The 19,699-nt window shown below is 42.4% G+C and overlaps 2 protein-coding genes across 7 annotated transcripts in view; both read right to left on the reverse strand.

The window, feature by feature from the left end:
- Positions 1-15,885, reverse strand: part of dusp8a (dual specificity phosphatase 8a) — a 42,910-nt gene extending 27,025 nt beyond the window's left edge. Inside the window, exons 1-2 of one of the 5 annotated variants that reach the window (XM_029433611.1) lie at positions 15,558-15,885; positions 9,138-9,530 (exon numbers count right to left, since the gene is read on the reverse strand). In XM_029433611.1, the coding sequence (XP_029289471.1) occupies positions 9,138-9,368 (231 nt within the window). In that variant the 5' untranslated portion in view covers positions 9,369-9,530; positions 15,558-15,885. Of the gene's footprint in view, positions 1-9,131; positions 9,531-11,927; positions 12,107-15,293; positions 15,423-15,557 lie in introns of those variants that run through there. The other 4 variants (XM_029433606.1, XM_029433609.1, XM_029433608.1 and 1 more) reach the window with 4 other exon arrangements.
- Positions 15,886-17,084: 1,199 nt separating this feature from the next.
- ptpn5 (protein tyrosine phosphatase non-receptor type 5) overlaps positions 17,085-19,699 on the reverse strand; it is a 15,681-nt gene continuing 13,066 nt past the window's right edge. For both annotated transcript variants that reach the window (XM_029434440.1, XM_029434441.1), the window contains one exon: positions 17,085-19,564. In XM_029434440.1, coding sequence (XP_029290300.1) covers positions 19,471-19,564 — 94 coding nt within the window. In that variant the 3' untranslated portion in view covers positions 17,085-19,470. The remainder of the gene's footprint in view (positions 19,565-19,699) is intronic.

Raw genomic sequence — 19,699 nt, forward strand, 5'->3', positions numbered from 1 at the left:
CGAGGATGAGCCACGACAACCCACTGCGTTTCTTTGTTTACTTTAACATACAGTGCAACATCCTCATTTCAAATGTGCCATTGAATAGCCGCAAGCTTCCAGGCAAAACTGCCCTTTCTGTAAGCATGGCCACACATCCCTTCCTCACTCTCTGTGTGCTGAAAGGCTGAAAACTGGTGATGATAGCTCATGGTATACACAGCTACACAGTGTGCATAGAGTGTGCCTGATTATGTTTCTGCTGCTGCAGCTGTGGCTCAGCACCTGGGCAGACAGCCATGCAGGTGATTTAGACAGGACAAGGTCAGTCCCTGAAGTATAGTTATAAGTAACTCAGTGAAGCCAGACTTAGCTCTGCTTGCCTGCATTCAGCACCAACACTGACATAATGGCATGAAAAGCAGGATCTGTTGAATCAATAACAATAAATAGATATTTTAATGACAAACCTATGATGCCTAAAGAGGTTAATGTAAGTTTTAAGTAAGTTGCAAGTTTAAGGCCATAAAACATAATGTTCCTGGTTTGAGTCTCTCTGGGGAGCCTTTTCTCTTTATTTTCTACAATTGACAGTACAATAAAGTCATATTAATTAACATACTGTACATGCATACAGTGTTTATCCTATGTTTCCATACCTGCCTATAGCACTTATTTATTTGTTTGTTCTCTTTTTTACATGTTCATCTTCATGCCTCTCTTTCTTGGTTTTAAATGCTCTACACCCTCCATCTTTACTAACCCTGGATCATTTTGGCTAATAATCCTAATAGGATTAGATCTAATTTGGGAGCCTGATCTCAACGCCTGAGGATTATAGGCCTTGAACTATACATACGTGCACAGCACAAATACACACACATACACACAACAGGCTTGCAGAAAATGTCACCTCTAGGGCAAAACAAGCAGTGGGTGATCCCTGCTTAACGATTTCATAACTTGTACAGTGTACTGTATGTACACTGTGATTTCTATGTATGCCTTCTGGAAAACAATTCTGCACTTACTACATTTAGTTTGTTTCCTCAATATGAAGACATACCTACTCTCACTCTCTTGCACTTTAGTGAGGTTCTTGGGGTTCAATATTCAAATTCACCTGTAAAGGACAGAGTTAACAGACGGTTAAAATACTGATTTCATCTGTATTTTTCAAAAAGTCCATACTGAGGATTAATTTAATGTTTCAGGTAAGAGGATGAAATTACACCTCCACTCATCCCATTTAAAAGTGTTGCTTTAGTAACATTAAATGTTACTAAAAATAGTATAATATCATCCATGCTTTACATTCTTCTGCAGATGATGGGCTAAAGCTACACCTCCAGCTCAGTATGTGATATGCATAGAGTTTGCTGCAGTGTTAGAGGTCAATGACCCGAGGGAGCGCGGGGCTGGCTGTCAGACTGCAGCAGTAGTACATATCATCCCTCTGCAGTGCTACAGCATCGCTACTACTACTGTGCTAGCCCAGGCACTCTGACGCATGCACACTGCAGGTAAACAAGGAATGCCACTGGCAGAGAGAATGGAGAAGGAGGGGCCGTGGAGACAGAGTGGGAGGGAAACCAGGAGGATATGAATAAAGAAGTGGGAATGATTAGTTGATCAGAGGAAAGGTTGAGGCAAGAGGATGATCAGATGTAAAGAGAGGGATAAGAGGGAGGAGGAGGGGGCAGAAGAGGACCGGCAGATCAAATGTTACAATCCTGCAGCACCCAAGCTTTCTCTAAGGGATCTGAAGGCTGGCAACACAGCAGGCCTGAAACAAGGACTGGTCACAAGGGAAGAGGTTATTTTTCTCCCTTCATTTGCAGAGAGAGACAGCAAAGAAAGAAAGAAAGAAGGAGATTGCAAGAGAAGCAAGACACAGAGCTGAACTAAGCCAGTCGGACAAGTTTGTACACTTGTGTTAGAGAAAACTTGGGCATAAAAGAGAAAGAATGAAGGTGTTTGGCAAGAGACAGAAGTCTCTGCATGTTTCTTACTGACCCTGTGTTATAAAATATAAAAAGGAGTGGAAGAAAAACAAGGTCTGACAGGAGGCTGCAAGTCAAGGCTTGGCCTGACTGTCAATGCTCCTCTGTAAAAACAGTCTGCACACACACACACACCATGAAACATAGATGACGAGTAGCGACAAAAGATATCTTTGGAATTGTGGAAACAGAGTCCCGGTGTACGGTAAGTGCTTGTGTAAGAAAGTAAAACATGGTTTCCCCTGACCTCAGCAGTGCTACTGACCACTGTCAAGGTCAATGCTGAGTGGGACAGTATGTGTGTTTGTGTGTGAACTGGCCTGTGACACAACATCAGCACAAACAGTCTAAAAATGGCCCCACATTCCTGAAGCGCAGTCCAGGTCCACTCAGTGCGTCCTCTCTGGGATGTCCCACAGAAAATACAGTATGAACTCTCTTCAACTAACAGTGTTTTCAGCCCCCACTGTCAATGTTAAGCTGTTTGGAGCCTAAGACTAGGCACAGGAGAAAAAATACCCTTTTTTAACAAGGGCACAAGATGGCAAGAGTCAGCCCCCCCCGATTCATCAACTGTAGTAAATACTGTAAAAATCGCTCTTTTATTTATTATTGTGGATCGATTTGTCGGCACATTTTAAAAAGGTTTATTAAGTCAACGTGGCCACACACTGGCTAAATGGTTGGACACTCACAAAACATACAACACCTGATACTACATACAGTACTTTACATACTGATAGAGGAGCTGCTGCAAAAGGCAGTGACCTCTGCTAGCAGTTGATCTGTCAGTTAAAGACTCCGCCACACACAGTGTGACATATACCACTCTCCGCTGTAAAGATACCCCCTCAGGGCCAGATGATGTCATTGACTGGCTCTGGCAGCTGCCACTTCCATGTATGCTCGTGTAGGTGTATGTGTCAAAAATGTCCTGTACTTCTATCATTATGAGGACCATATACAAAGTAGTTATGGGTTTGGGTAACAGTTTCAGGTTTTTGTCCAGTATTAGCATAATGTTTTTTATTTATTTTTTATCAGTTTTAATCACCGGGTCTGTTTGTTTTGGAGAAGAGGAGACATCTGCAGATACTTTGGCTCCCAGTAGAAACCTCCTGAACAATCAACAATGAAGGTATCCTAACCGGGAGAAGCAGACTGCAATGACAGCAATGGTGGTGAAGACAACAACCCCCATGATCCCACGCTCCTTTTCTACTACTTCGTCTTTTGTTATTGTTTTTATTGAAAGACCCCTAATTGCAAGACTTACATAGACTTACGTTCAATGGTTATGGGAATTAATGTTGTGGGTGGAAAGTCCTTAAAGTACAATATTAAACTGTGTGTATGTGTTTCAAACAAGGATGTGAAGATGTGGCAGGGTGTTGAAAGTCCCTGATGCCTCTTTGCAAGTGTAGTGTGAGATCACTGATCATTTCAGAGATGTGGTCACCTGATCTGGTCACACCCTCACACCGCTGAATGTCAGAGGACCTTTAACACACACACACGCGCACACACACACACACACACACACACACACACACACACACACACACACACACACACACACACACACACACACACACACACACACACACACACACACTGCCTGTAGACCTTTACATCTACAGTAAGTAGACAATTTCTCTGTCACACAGACATTTTCATTTCATATCCGCAAATTATCTATGAATCATATCCTACAACTTTAATTTCCTTCAATGAACTTAAAATCAAATTTACCATAAATGTTACTCCTTCTTAGTGTTGCAGTGGCTTCTGTCTGAAACTACATACAGTATGTGAGTGTGTGTCTATGTCAAACAGTAGGATCTTTAAAGCAAACGATGATTCATGCCATGACCTCATCAAAGCAAACACATGACATTTCTGGCTCTGTAGAAAAACCACCGCCGGCTACAGCGTCTTTGTTTGAATTTGGCAAAAGGAAAAAAGTGAATGAAACATACAAAAAAATTCCCTGAGTTTGCCCTCTGGGTAATCTGGGAAACAATCCACACACTGAGTCATCAACTAAGTTCTCAGTTCTGCTGCTGCTCTCAAAACAGATGACACATGAACACCCTCATGTTTTATCCTTCATTTTGAAATGTTGTCTGTGTCCAGAACAATTCTATGATGAAACTGTTTCCAAAGACATTACCAGTGTCTTTGCCCTGTGTCTCACACTTAAAATAACAGGCAAGTTTATTTTTACACAATCTCAGGAATACTCGACCTTGATTCTTTACAATGATACACACATTTCCCATCATGTATCATTACAGCCTTCCAAGGAAGATAAACACCACATGGTGTGTCATAAGTGGAATTGATGGGGATCTTCCTCGTTGCCTTAATGCATTAGTGGGTCACGTGCAGTCTCCCCCTGTGCTTGGCAGCAGGGGACTCAGCCAATCCGATCACAGACGAGATCACAGACCCATCGCTCTCTATAGTGCTTATACTAAACAACAATAATTGGGCTAATGTTCATTATCATGACTAATAGGTTGGCATCACAACACTTGCAGACATAGTGTAATTATAGGTGAGGAACTTTACAGAAAACTATAGCGCAGATAATTCTCTATAAGTGGCATGATACAACTGATGAGAGACACAGACCATAAGAGCATGACTGCAACTAACAACCATATGCATTGTCTATTCATCTGTTGATGTGTTTTTTTCAATTCATCTTTAAGTTTATATAGTAAAACAACAGAAATGTGTTTAAAGTTCCATGCATCACAGCTTAACTCAGCTAGTGCTCAGTTAAACTTGCTTGTTTAATCAAACCAGCGGCACAGAGAAAGGATTCACTTTACTATCTGACAAAACATTGCAAATCATAACATTTGAAGAATAATGTTTTTTCTCGTTAATTTACCAAAATGATTATTTATTTCATTATATTTGAGAAAATAAAATGCTTCTTTCAATCTGCTTGTTGAATCATTGCCTAATTGTTTTGAAGCTGCATCAGTGTCATTGATTCAACACGGCTAAGTTTTCTTTTTTTATTATTGGAAAAAGTGATAAAATCTTTTCCTTCGTACTGCTGATTCTAGCATCGTTTCCCGATTTGATACACATTGTCTCTTTTTCCCAAATCTAAAATCTGTATACCACAATGCCTGCAACTCATTGTTTTTAGATGTCGTTAGCGGAAGCACAAAATAAGACAGAAAGGCTTTTGATTGGGATTGGTCACATCTGGCTTTTACCACAATCCACCGTCACTATGCAGAGCAGGCTGATTTGTTTTGTTTACATAAAACATGCTGAATCACAGCCAAATGTATGGCTCTATTTGTGTCCACACACACAAAAACTACAAAATTAAGACTTGAAACATGCTTGTGATTATAATTATATACCGCATTCCAGCATGTGACAGCTTGGAAGAGTAACGTCTGTCCCTATGAGAAGGCTGCTGTATATGCTCTACTACTCTGCCACCCATTCATCAGAGGCCTGGCCTCCATGCCTACATACAGGAGGAAGGGGTGCTTCCCCGGGCTGGCTGCTGGTAGTGAAAACCTCTGGTCCATCTGTCAGGCCTGCCCGGCCGGCTGTCCCCGTCACTGCAACAGGGATTAGCCAGGCTTAAGCCAAGAAACCAGCCGCCTGCCCTCCAGCCTGTCAGAAAAGGCACAAGGAGGAAGTCCCAGTCCCGACTAAGCCTGTGCCGTCTCTCCCAGCAGAGGTCCACCACCATCTAACCTACTGTATCCAGCTCTCTCTGCCCTACATTAATAGAGAGCAATAATAAAGAGGTTATGAAGGGATGGGATGTGAATGAGAGAAGAAAAAGGACACCATTTTGATTGCTGCTGCGCTGGTCATGGATGTTCATTCAGCACAGTTAACTGAAGCGTTGGGAGCTTCTATGAAAGAGGGTGAGTGCAGCGCCTTGGGGGATGCAGGCTATTAGTGCTCAATGGGATGTGAGGCGGGAGGCAGCCAGCGAGGAGGCGGAGGCAGCAGCCCAACCATGAATACCCTCAGTGCTGCTCTCCCGCTTCCTGCATTCACTTCCCCAACAAAGAGCCACAATGGTGTCCTTTGCTGTCTTGGCTGGTTGAGGCGGCTCCTGGTGATGCTCAGAGCCATGTGGGGGGTAGAGAGGATGGTGTGTGTGTGGGGTTAGCTGGGAGCCGGCTTTAACACAGCGCAGCCTGTCTGCACGTGCCCAGCCCGCGGCCTGCCAGTGGCCGCACAAAAGGGATGATGTCATGCTTAGCCAATAACAAAAGAGTCTGGGTCCGTCGGGCCCTCCTCTCTCACACGGCTAGTTCCAGCTTTATCCAGCCTAGAATTAATCGCAAGCCTTATCCTCTTTACTGGGAGTGGGGAATGGATAATAACAAACCAGCCATGGGGCAACACAAGATAGGGAGAGGAAGAGGAGAGGAAAAAGGAATACATTATGAAGGAACGGGTTTTTGGTGGGAAGCTGCAGGCAATGGTTGTTGGAGACGGACAGACTGACAGTGCTGTCACGAGATTGAAAGTGAGAAAAATAAGGAGGAAACATGGCTCAACGGGGAGCCACAGTGTGAGACCTGCCAACCACTGGGCCCCACACAGAGTTGGACCCAATAGACTCAGCATAGACAGTTTAGAAACTCTTAAGAAAAAACAAAACCTCTCACACTTCACAGCTCTCCAGCTTTTCTTTAGTTCTTGTTTTTTTCTCTGACTACAACAGTAGGTCATGCATCATCACCATCCAAAATAAAACCATTATCTGAGCAAAACTAGATCTTTTGGTCGGGATGAGTCACACATTCTGAGATGCAAGATCTCCTGTGTGGCCTTCAGGCTTAGCAGCATCTTTTGTATCCAGGTACATGTAACTCAGGCTGGCAGAATGCACTAATAAAAGAGGAGTTACACAAGATCCTTGTCCAGTTAATAGAGGTGCATTTTGAGTGAGAAGAAAAGCATGCGGGTTTGACTGCCAGAAGCCCTTGCAATAAAGCTGAATTAAAACTAATTGGTATAACAGTGAGTCGGTGAGAAGCAGCAGGCGCATGGGGACTCTCAGCCAATATACCAATTATACAGACGCTATTAGCTGAACAGAAGACCTTTTGACGTGAGAAAGCAACAATAATTCACAGTTCTACTCCATTTTACCATCTGACCATAAGGAGAGTGTCCATCACCTGCAAGTATGAACTGCAATCCAACAAGAAGAGGGGCAATAATCTAAGGCAATAATCTATAATTATTTGCCATTTGGTGGGGCATGTTTTTGGTGATTAAAGTTCTCTAACTGTGCCCCAAATGGAAATACAGAGTCAGTTTATTCACTACAAGTCCAGGACTGATACAGTATAATATAAATAAATAAAATAGATTATAAATCACATTCATAAGTAGGTTCAACAGACTGAGATGCATTACAGGTCAGATTCCTGGCAACCAGGAAGTAAAACAACAAAACAAACCCAATGTGTCACACCTAAGAAAAACATTTCAATCACCTGTTATGTGTCATTTGCCGCTGTGAATTAGCATTTAATTGCGTTGGGCGTAGCGTGCTTAAAAGTTAAATGATGACCTAAAAATAAAACCTGGAGAGTGGGTGCAGCCAGGAAGAGGGGTCTCATCGGCCACCTCCACTGCTTTGTTGATGTGTTTGCCAATCGTGTAAAACTGTTAGGTGATGTATGCACATGCACATGCACATGCACATGCACATGCACATGCACATGCACATGCACATGCACATGCACATGCACATGCACATGCCAACTACTGTACATGAGGGCACAAAACCCATCCCACACATAAAACACACAAACTTCCCCCCCTCCCGCTTAGGTTTCCCCTCTCTGAGTTCCTTCAGTTTCACACAGGGACTAAAAATACAGTAGTCAGCGTGCCACGGGTGGACAGGCCATGGAAAAAAGGCTGTCATATTCGGAGAAGAAGTCATGGAAAACGGGAGGATCCGATTTCAGGGCCACTGATAAGCAACAAACCTACTGTACGCCTGCCTGCCAAATATAGCACCTACTGATGTGATGCAGGCTTGGACTAGCACAGAGGAGGCCAATCTAAAAAGCACCGTGGTACACGGGTAAGGCTGTTGGAAATGTTCTGAGAAACCCATGGAGATGTTAGGGAGGCAGTGTCTTGCTCAAGGACACTTCAGCAGACTGAACAATTGTTGACATGTAGACCAACATATTTCCTGTGTCTCTATGTACATTTAAACAAAGATATTTTGCCAAAGAAGTCCCTGGCGTAATCCTGTTTTGCATTCCCGTGCTGATTCTGCTGCTTTTGCCGAAACAAGCAAGATAATGCTGACTTGTCCAAATGCACTATACTGTAAACGGACAATTTCCATTACCAACCTTTATTTGCAAGAAGAGTCACCAGTTTTTTATTTGCATGTCACAGGAAAATCTTCCAAAAGTCTACTAAGCTAAAACATTTAAACAATTGACTAACAGTATTAACAGAATGTGAAGAGGTAACAGTGTTGACGTTGTGTCAAAGACGTCCATGTGTTGCAGAGATATCTACTGAAATCAGCATGCTAGCTGACTAGCTCCGGACCGTCCAGTCTTGTAATACCACTTGTTCCTCTAGAGGCGATAGTGAGTTTTATAATTTGCTTATTGTATTCAAGGTGGGAGAAGCGAGAAAACCCCCTGCACCACCTCGCTTCGTCCTCACAGCTACCAGGAGGCTGTTTCGCCGAGTTAGCAGTTAGCTCGAGTTCAGCCACAGCACCGGGAAACTGCAAACTTTCTGTTGCTGCCGTTACACAGGTCCAGCAGTCCGCTGTGACTGCCGGTGCTACACGGACTACAGCCACGGTTAACATTAGTGGCCACTAAACACAGATGATCAGCCCCACGAGAAGATTATAAGACAGCAGTGTGTTTTGACCGGCTCTCAGAGTTTCAGCAGTTTAGTCTAATTTTGGTATTCTTGCCCACTGACTGACTGACTGACTGACTAATTAACACAATGTACCTTGGTTGCTTAATTAGTGCAAAAAACTAAAAGTGACACATGGAATCCAGCCTGGCAACAAAAAGGAAAGGCTCTCTAATCACATCCTTCCACACAAAAATAATCAACTGCCACGTCTGCTGAGCTTTAACTCACCTTCACCTTGCCGTTAGGTTGCAGCAGCTCAGTCACAGACACCTTGTCCTGCTGCAGTCGCCTCTTCACCAGCTTGGAGCAGCAGACGTTGACCGCGCCTTGCACGTGCGACGCATTGTATTCAGAAAACGTCCTGCTGTCAATCACCAGCAAACGGCCCGTTCCTCTCTGGATGAGGCTCGCCAGCCGTTTGATGTCCATGGCACTTCGCTTAGTTGGTCCTTTCTCCCCTGCCATGATGTAGGAGGTGCAGAGTGGTCACCCTGGGTCACAGCACGGGATGGGTCTTAGAGGAAGAGGGGTAGATGAGAGAGGGAAAGGTGAAGGAAGAGATGAGGAGGAGGTGAGGTCAGTGGAGGAGGGCTACCACTGGAGCAGGCGCTGACAGATCCATGGTGCCTGAAAACGAGGAGACAAAGAGAGAAGAAGAGGAAAAAGAGGACGATTTTAGAAAATAATCACATGACATTCAATGGCTTATTTCAATGCTATCATTGGCCAGCAGTGCCATTCTGTGAGTTTTGAGATGCTGATGACAGCTGATGATCAGACATCAAGTACATGATCTCCTCTCGTCCTGAGCTTCACTCCACTCATGCCAGTGCATCAAATAAAATCATTTAAACCCCACAGCTATGAAGCAACAATGACAGAATTGATTTCGTATTTACAGCCAAACCACAGTGCACATTGTATTTTTATGCATTTGTATCATCTTTTACTGGCAGACTTTGAGCACCTTGAATAATAAAAATAGCCACAATGCTAAACATGAATATAAAAGTTATTTAAAGGCTTAAAAGCCAACTGGATCATCCGCTGGGATTCATCAGTCCTGAGATCTGAAGGAATATCACACATCCAAACACAAAGCCAAAGACTTAAGATAGACATGCACAACAATAAAATGTGAGTGTGTGTGCATGTCTGCATAAGTGTGTGAGGGTTGGTTGTTGTTGATCGAGGGTCTCTTGGTAGCTCATGAAACAGGAAACTGAGGGCGTGAGATAAATTAAGCCAGGGGAATTCAGAGAGCAGGTCTGGACACAGGCAAACAGCCTGTGTGACATCCTGTGTATGTGTGCGTGTGAATGTGTTTGTGAATTTGAGTGTGTGTGTGTGTGTTACAGAGAGCCATCCACAAACTTGATGAACTGCCTCCTCCTATCTATCACTAGTAATCACTCTGATATCCTCCCTGCTCACGCTCACCACAGCTTGTACATTTAACTTGACACACACACACACACACACACACACACACACACACACACACACACACACACACACACACACACACACACACACACACACACACACACACAGGGATGGGAGATCAATGGCTACATGACAATTACAAAAACCGAGAGAAAATGTAAATACAATCCCCCCCGTGCAGCTTGAGGATCATTTCCTTGGTCAACTAGGTGTCATGCGACAAGTGAGAAGGTCAGGATGTGAATGCAGTCGTGTTGTTTTGTTCATCTACAGGCACACAGTGTCATCAAAAATGAATGGTGTTTAATTAATTTACGCCAAAGTCTAAATGGAGGTTGAAAAGGGAGAGTACAAATACACAAAAGTTGGAACACTTGAATAGAAGAAACACACTGTCAAATGAATCATATCTGCAACACATGTGCACACTTCATAAATTAAAGAGGAGAAATGATAAGGGGCAAATGTCAAAATAGCAAACAAAAAATGATGTGTCATCTGTCTATGTGAAGTCTACGACAACAGAACAGTGGGGAGAAGGTGGGCGAGGAAACTGAGACTGGGAGAGAGGAGATGTGGAGAAACTGTGTCTTATGTGTCTTGGGAAGACGTCCAGGCAGCTCTGAAACTTTTCACCTCTGTTCTGACACTACTGCCGTGGAGGGAGAGAGAGAGGGGGGGGGGGGGGGGGGGGGGGGAGGTAGCAAAGGATGTTATTTAGTGAGAATCTATCCAGCCTAGCAACTCAGCCAGCTCAAGGTAAGGGAGGGGACAATTGTGTCGATGGAGCGGGGAGGAAAGAGATGAAAAGAAAGAGACACATAAAGGGAGAAGCTCAGTGACAGAAATATAAAGAGAAATCTCAAACACACATAAACTTGCAGACTTAAGATGTGGATGTGAAGTAGATGATGCGACAACATGAAATGCGTTTCCTTTAATAATTATTTTTCTGTCATCCACACTGAAGCCTATATTTCCTATAGACTGCTTGTCAAGCCTGGACATAGATGTACACATGCTGTTGCTGCTTGGCAACCTGCCTGGTGCAAGAGCAGCAGCTCAAGAACATGGAAGACCATCGAGATAGACAGTAGCAACTGCAGCCTGCGCTGTAAACACATCCAAACTGCTGCTGTATCGGAAAGTAGCGACAGTGAAGGCATGGGTATGCAGACACAAACAAAGTCATAAAAGACACATCGTGGTTGAATAAAATATAGGATAGTGAAGTCAGTCAATGAAGACTGAAGGTAATACATACAGTTCTCTGCACAAAACATAATGCAGCTTATGTTGTATTTAAGAAAGCAACACAGACAAATACAACCAGTTAATCTGATCTAATCCTTCTGTCTGTGTCATAGTGACGACTGGATGCGGATTTATGCATTAACACATTAAGCACAATTTTGTGACCGCACATACTGGCATAGTGACATTCCCTCACTTTCCCCACAATGTGCACCACAGCATTCTGCAGAGACATTCAGACTTGCTGCAACGCTAGCGCTGCTCAACCACAAACAGCCCCTGCATGCTACATTACGACCTGCCCCATCACCTGTTATATCATACCTTATATGTTGCGGAGCCCTTTAGCCGAGCAGCTAACAATACAGCTTCCAGGGGTGTGAATCTTTCTCTCTCTTGCTGCTGAGCACAACATCTGACGCTGCATATGTCTAATGGTGACTGCTTTCTCCCACCACCCACCCAGCCTCTCTCACTTTTTCTCTCTGAATCCCTCCTTCCTCCTCTATCACTCTCTTTCTTGCTCTTGTGCAGTGGACGGGGAGGGGAGGAGTGTGCAGGTTTACATGTGTGGTGGTGGTAGTGTGAGGGAGAGACTAGCGCTCTGCATCTTTGTACGCCGCTAGACAATCATGCTACAGTAATCTCGCTCTTAGTGGACCCTGTTTTTGTGGAAAAAATGTGAAATAAAGAGAAGGAAATAATAGGAGAACATCAGGGAAACAGAGAGATAGATAGAGACATGAAAATATCAGAATATGGAAAGGGGGAGAAGTAAGAGGATGAATGATACATAGAGGGAGCACAAACCTCAGTATGCTTACTCAGCATAACAACAACAACAACGACCCCTTATGCAAAACCATCTTTCTTCCCCCATCAGGAACAATAAAGAGAAAAAACAAACAAGCTTCTTGCACTAAAATAGGCAGCAGCCAGGAGCTTGCTGTGAGGCTCAGGCTGAAACAGAGGAAAACAAGCCGAGAGGAGAGAAAGCAGAGAGTCAGTGTGTAAAGGCCCGGAGCAGATTCTGTTGTTGCCATAGAAACAGCCCGGTTAGAATGAGCAGGGGGCACGGGGAGGGTGACGGTGATGGGATGCTACTGGTGCTGATGCTGGATGAGGATACAAGAGGGCAGAGAGCTAAAAGTGATACTTATAAAATAGATTCTCACAGCTGCATGACTACATTGAAGTTATTAAGAGACAAGTGTCTGCTGCTGGATTCCTCTCTAGTCTGAAACATTTAGCATCTGTCCTGAGCCGTTTATAAAACAACATCCTTCTCTCTGCTTTTCCAAAAATAAAAAACGTAATCCACGTGCAAACAAGGGCGCATAGTCCAAGGATGTAGACGATCAAGGTTGTGCACTTTAAAGATGAGGCAATGCAGTTACACCTCGACTCGGCTGAAGGCAGACAGACCGGATCAACAGGTTCATTTTTAAAGTTTTTTCGTTTCTTGTTGGGGAATTTGAAAATCTGAATTTGCCTACAGTGCCTCAAACATATGGAAGGTCCAGCTGTGAATCATCAAAAGCATAAAAACCATGAATGCTAAGTAAATAGATCACACATTTATAAAGAGTTTACACATGTAGCAACCCTCACCACAGAAAAAGCATGAGATAAGTATAACCTAGCCATTTTCATGTCTAACCTGCCGTACAAAACAGGTGCGATACTTTGTCTTATTAGAAAACAGTCAAACAAATCATCAACAGACTTTACTGTTACTCTCTTTACAGCTGATAACAAAGACTGATAGTGAAAAAAGCTTCTTTGTAATAGTGACTTTATCACCATAATCACTAAACCATGCAGACTTATGCATAGGCCCTACAAAACCATGAGCTAAGCATGATGATGGCTCAATAAAGCCATATCAGACATCTGTGAAAGAGGCAAACACAAATAAAGCAACTGGAGGGCAACCAACGCTGATGTAATACCATCCTGGTTATTCATTAACTCCCTGCATAACGTCACCTCGAATAGACTGACATAAAGCTGTCCCGTTTCTTGCAATGAGAAACATGTTTGTTTAGACCACAAACAATTACATCATCAGAGCATCTCATGCCCTTTAATCTGTGACACAGGCTCTCCTGTAAACTAAAAGCTTGCATCTGCGCGTGTTTACACACTGTCTCTTTTGAGTACATGTGACCACAACAATGAACTCTGCAGGTATTGAAGCTAACATCGTGCTAACACTAACAACAGGCTTCTGGAGAGTTATAGGGTAACCAGTTTAAAGTGGGGAATTTAGTAACAAGAACTGGAGATTATATTTGGGTATGCTGATATGTCTTCAAAACACTGCTGGATTAATTATTAGATAACTAGTCTGATAAGAGTATTTCTAACCTATTTCCTGACAACTTTAGTTACATCAGAGAAGACAAATTAAGTCATATTTATTTGAAAAGAAGGAAAATAATCTTCAGTATCTCGCTGCAAAAATAATAATGTTTCATTATAATTTAAAATCAGTTTATTTTCATGACTAATGGATTAATTGCTTCGTCTATAAAATGGCAGTGAAAATGTCTAAATTACCTCAAACCCAAGGTGCTTTGTTAAAATGACCTGTTTTGTCTGACTAACATTCCAAAACCCAAATATGTTTAGTTTACAATCAGACAAGACACAAAAAGAAAAGGTGAGGAGCTGGAACTAGGGAATGTTTGGTTATGTTTGTCGATTATCAAAATAGTTGTAAAACTATTTTCCACTTAAGTGAATTGATTCAAACGTAACGAAGGATCCTGATATCAGCTGGGACTCATGTTATTTTTTATTTATTTATCTATAACCACTTATTTATGAATGGGTACTATATGTGGTTCGTAACAATATATTAGAGCACCATTTAAATAATAAATGTGTTAGTCACAAATGCGGTTAGTAGAGTGACATGCCTGGAGCATGTAAGACAGAAATGGCAAACAGGGAAGAAATAGTGCAATATGAGAAGTGCTGTTACAGTGTTCATGCCATTTAGAAATAAAATCGATTTTCTGGTCGGATCCTTGGTGCAGCAGAGGCATCATCATACTGTAAACAACAGAAACAGGTATAAAGCCTCCTGGTGCCCTCTAATCAATACTCTCCCAGTAGGCTGCTGTAGATTGTGGGTTCATATAACAAGCTGGAAGTACCCTGCACTCAACCAAAACAATAATTACGACATGGATACTGATGCAAATAATACCTAGAATACCTGACATAAAATACAGTGTATGGACTATAAATAGAGTACAAATAAAAATATGGAAAATCCCTTCGTCAAAAATAGCAAATCCTCAGATATTGTGACCAATAAAGAGATAGGGCGCACAAAGAAATAAATGGAACATTGTGGCCTGTTTGATAACGTTAATAACGATGATGGAGGGAGAGCGGCCGTAGGGCACTATAATAAACCGACCCAGATTAGAAATAAGAATAGAACACAATGCGGACAGCGGCCATTGCCTTTACAAACGTTGCATAATTAGCATCAAGTAATGTTAAACACGTTTATGGACAGGTTCACTGAGTGGGAAACCTGGCCTGTGTTGTTATGACGCGTGGATATATCCGCATGCGAAAATGAACCAGTCCATTGAACGACAGGCTGTGATGATTATAAACAGCAGCGCTGCAAATTAAACAGAATATATATAAAATAAGTATTCTACCTACCTTCAAATAGTCGGACGGTAAACGCTCAGATGTTTGTCAAAATAAAAGAATCAATAACTTCAGCCTGGACGGGTTTAATTCCTATAATAAGACGGGCGCGCACATAAAGGGGGGAGTGCACGCTGACAGTCTCGCAGCAGCAGCTAGGGGGTGAGGGGGCACGAGCACAGATAGCGACTGCTAACGTAAGCTAGCTCTGTGGGTAGCAACGCACTTGATAACAGTACATCTTATTTATACTAATGAATACGCACAAACACTCACCTCGGGCTCCACGCAGCTCCAGTGTGTTATTCAACTGGCCTCCATGTGTGAGGGGACAGCCGTGGTGTCTTCATGGGGCTGGCCGGTGTTTACCTGGCTGTGTGGCGGGGGACAGTGCAGCTGACAGAGGGTGACAGCGCCAGGAACAAACGAGACATGAAAGCGCGCTGACAGCAGCTACAACCCGCTCCTTCAGCCGTTGACCAGGATACGTGGTCAGCTCGTGGAGGGATAGATTAGCTTTGCTAGGCTAGGTAAAAGCTTAAACGGGTAGTGTGTATGTGTGTTGGGGAGGGGGGTGTAGTTACAGAAGGTGCACTTTAGCACTTTCTTGAACTAAAGCGATGAGGTCATGATTCAGTAGGGAGAGAAAAAAAAAGGAAAAACATATGAGGTTGACGTCACCTCTAGCCAATCAGCGCAGGCGGCTCAGGGGCTGGTGACGTCAACGTTCTGATCCGCAGATTAAAGGGACAGTCCGCCTTTTTTAAAGGAGACGCAGTCACTGCTGCCATAGCAATGAGCCAGTGACAGTGATGCAACAAACATTAACATCCTCACAAAGAGATTGTTTTCGAGCAAATCAGCATTATACTGTGTATCTAATGTTGTTTTTATTTGTAATAGAATGTTGCTTTGAGTTATTTATTGCTGTATGTGTTAACCCGAAGTCTGGTTTTCTCACATATATTGTTATATAATTGTATATGTTTTATAATGATTTAAAGGCTCTACACACCCACATAGCTGTTTTCAATTACCTTCGCTGATTAGACCTTTAATTAGGTGGAAGTTGGGTAAGGGATTTACATGATGTCAACAATCTCTGTGTACTAAAAAGAATGATAGAGGCGTAATTTGTAAGAACAAAATGTACAGGGGAGTGAGGGGGATGTCAATGAAGTCCTGAGAAAAACTCTAATCAGGGAACATACATGAAGGTGTGTGTGTGTGTGTGTGTGTGTGTGTGTGTGTGTGTGTGTGTGTGTGTGTGTGTGTGTGTGTGTGTGTGTGTGTGTGTGTGTGTGTGTGTGTGTGTGCGTGTGTGTCACATTCGTACTAGCCATTGAATAAAACAGTTGTAATAAGTGGGTGTTGTGTGTTTGAATTCAGTATCATGAATTGTCTTTTGTTAGATTGAAAGCCTTTGTTCTGTTGCTCTGCCAGCTAAATGTGTTAGTGAGTAAGCAGATGAATGCAGGGATGAAAAAGCTATTGGCTTTGTGTGTATATTACATTGTATATACTGACACCTAGTGGTAGGAATATTTAACTGCATTCGGTGGTGCAATAGATATTTTCTGTAGATAAAGTAGAGGTGATTAGATGTCACATCTATCAGCTCAACACAAAGCCAACATAGCGTTGATGTAATCGTACCTATACATCTCAAAGCTATATTTTCATTACAACCTTTATGTTTTAATTTAGAGCCACACTAATTACCTTTAAGGGTGCTCTGGTTTAATTAATTGTTGTGTGTGTGTGTTTGTGTGGGATTGAGAGTAAGAGGGACAGCAACACAGATTCATGAAAATCTACCTTTATTTGGATGCAAAAACTCACAACTTAAAGCGATACTGTAGCAGGGGAGAGGAATACTGATTGCTGGTTGGTTGTATGTCTGACTGTTGGCTATTTTGACATTTTGATCATCAGAGAAGGACCAGAGAAGCATTGAAAACAAGCACTCAAAATAAAAGCTTTTCAGTTGAGTACACTGGACATTATCAGAGGATTATGTCAAAAGTCCGATAGCAGATTGTAGCTTTTCTTATCAATCCCAGTCCTATTTTCCTGTAAAAGGTAATTTTGGCAGTTTGATTTGCTAGTTGATTTGATGTTTATAAATTGGTCCGAGCCCACACAATTAACTCCATCCTCCGATAATGTTCGTTACTGTTGATCTGATGCATTAAGTCAAGATAGAAGTTGTTTGATTGTGATGTCTGTTACATAGAAAACTGTCTTCACTGTTTTAGCTGCCTTACACATAGCAATTATTTCTCGTGTTGTCAACTGAGAGTGGCCTAGAGTCACAGATGGAATCGAGTGGGGACTGGGTAAATACTCAGTCTGAGGTAAAATTCTCCAAGAAAAACGACAAAAACATACACAGAAAGCAAAGCATATTAAAGCAAACCCTAAAGGCATAAAGTAATAATACTGAAGACTAAACATAATCTATTTATTTTCTGTACTGTAAGGTAACTTAGGTAGTTGTCACATTTTGTTCTGTCAAATCTTGCAATATAAACCGATGGTTTGATCCACAGTATGAGCTACATTCCATCATGGTGTAAACGGAAATATACACAAGGCATCTACTCGAAAGGATTGTATCAAAATGTTCTAAAAATATCTCTGGTTGGTTTCACAAAAGCAAACTGTATCAAAAGCATTGGCCGAGAGCAAGCAATATAATAGGCTTAAACCCTTTTACACAACAAAAAGCAGGACAACCAATCACGTCGCTTTGATTGTGGACCTATGGAGTCCCATACAGCACATGCAATCCATTAAACTCAACACAATCAAAACACAATACGGAGAAAAATTAAGAACTTTTACAGCTGAACATCAGAGACAACCTTAGTTGGTCTATTGTGCTTCATACAGATTAGGCCTGGCCTGTCTATACAACAATCATGGGCTTCTTACTTCACGGATGTGTTCAAGCTACTGTTGAAAGCAGAGGCATCACGGAGCATGTAACTCTGAGGGCGATCATGATAGTAATGGGACATTTACAAGAAGATTACCTATATGTGACCATCTGTCATCAATGTATGGTGCATTTTAATGCAACTTTCTGCTTTCCTCTGCATTACACTTCCCCGTGTGTATATGTTAGATTCTCCAGAGCTTTGATTGGGCTTTCCATTGATTTTTCTAATGGTCTGATTCTATTTCTGGCCTCTGTCCCCTCAGTGTCCCTGGCTCTGTGACGCCTCTGAGTGTACGTCTATGCGGCCTTAATGCAGGAGTTGTTTACTGTAAACATAATGGGCCATGAGAACTGCACAGGCAGCATGGTAAAATTGTAATACTGTAGATTGCACAGAAATCCTAATTAGTTCATTAAAAACCTAATTATTATACATTCCTATGTTCCATAACATTGCACATGCCTTTAATGAACACTTAGCACCATGCAACCTGAAGATGAGATGGCTCCTGAACGCATCAAAAGTTGAAACAGGCCCTCTGTAATGATTTATTTTTACAATAAAATTGAGTTTCAGTGAAAGTCAATGAGAAACGATGTTGGTTAACTTATATTTCATGTGACATTTTACAACTAGATAGGCTGGCATTTGATCATTTCTGTAGATTTGAATTATGTTGGCACTTAAAAGGCCCTTATTATTGACACTAACTTTGCAAGACTGAATTTGAATGTCCTCCATACAGCAAACTGACAGTGCTGCAGGTGCACTAATTATACTTCAGCTCTAGTTTGATCTTTTATAACTGTAGATACAATGTGTGAGGGGGCTAAGAACTAAATGAGGCCTTAATGACTGAGAATTATTAACAGTAACATGATAAAAAAAAAACCTCAGCAGTGTAAATGAAATGATGTCAGGACTGTGGGCTTGGATTATTTCGGGGCCTGACTATTGTGACTCTCAACTCAATGTCACTAAAGTGTCTGAACAGGATTTTTGTTGGGCTATCTCATATCCCACCTCTCTATGTTTGTTGTGCTCAAAGACATACACTAATCACAGATTTCATGTCAGCCATTCAGTCCTGTCTGAGCGAGCCTGTTTTGGGTGAAGAGATTAACATGGTTTGAATTTGTTAAAGGGTGAGATTGAGATGATGCTAGGTACAGTGGTGCGTACCACCAGAGGCGGTACAGTGTACAGTGGTGTGTCTCGGTCTGAGAGTGGCTGTAGCGCTCACTCTACTCCTCAGCAGTGTGGGGCAGCTGCTTCTCGAACAGGCTGAGGACGTGATGCACAAACTGGTACTGCTCGCACGTCTGGATCATCCCACCCCTGAAAAACATACACAGGGAAATACACACAGTATGGGTGATCAGTCAGTCTATCACTTTGGTCTTGACTAAGATATCTCAATACAAATAGTTGCTTTAGCTACTTCTCAAAACTGCACTAATACCTGATATTTTC

Source organism: Cottoperca gobio, chromosome 6 (genome assembly GCF_900634415.1).
Source record: "Cottoperca gobio chromosome 6, fCotGob3.1, whole genome shotgun sequence".
NCBI lineage: Eukaryota > Metazoa > Chordata > Actinopteri > Perciformes > Bovichtidae > Cottoperca > Cottoperca gobio.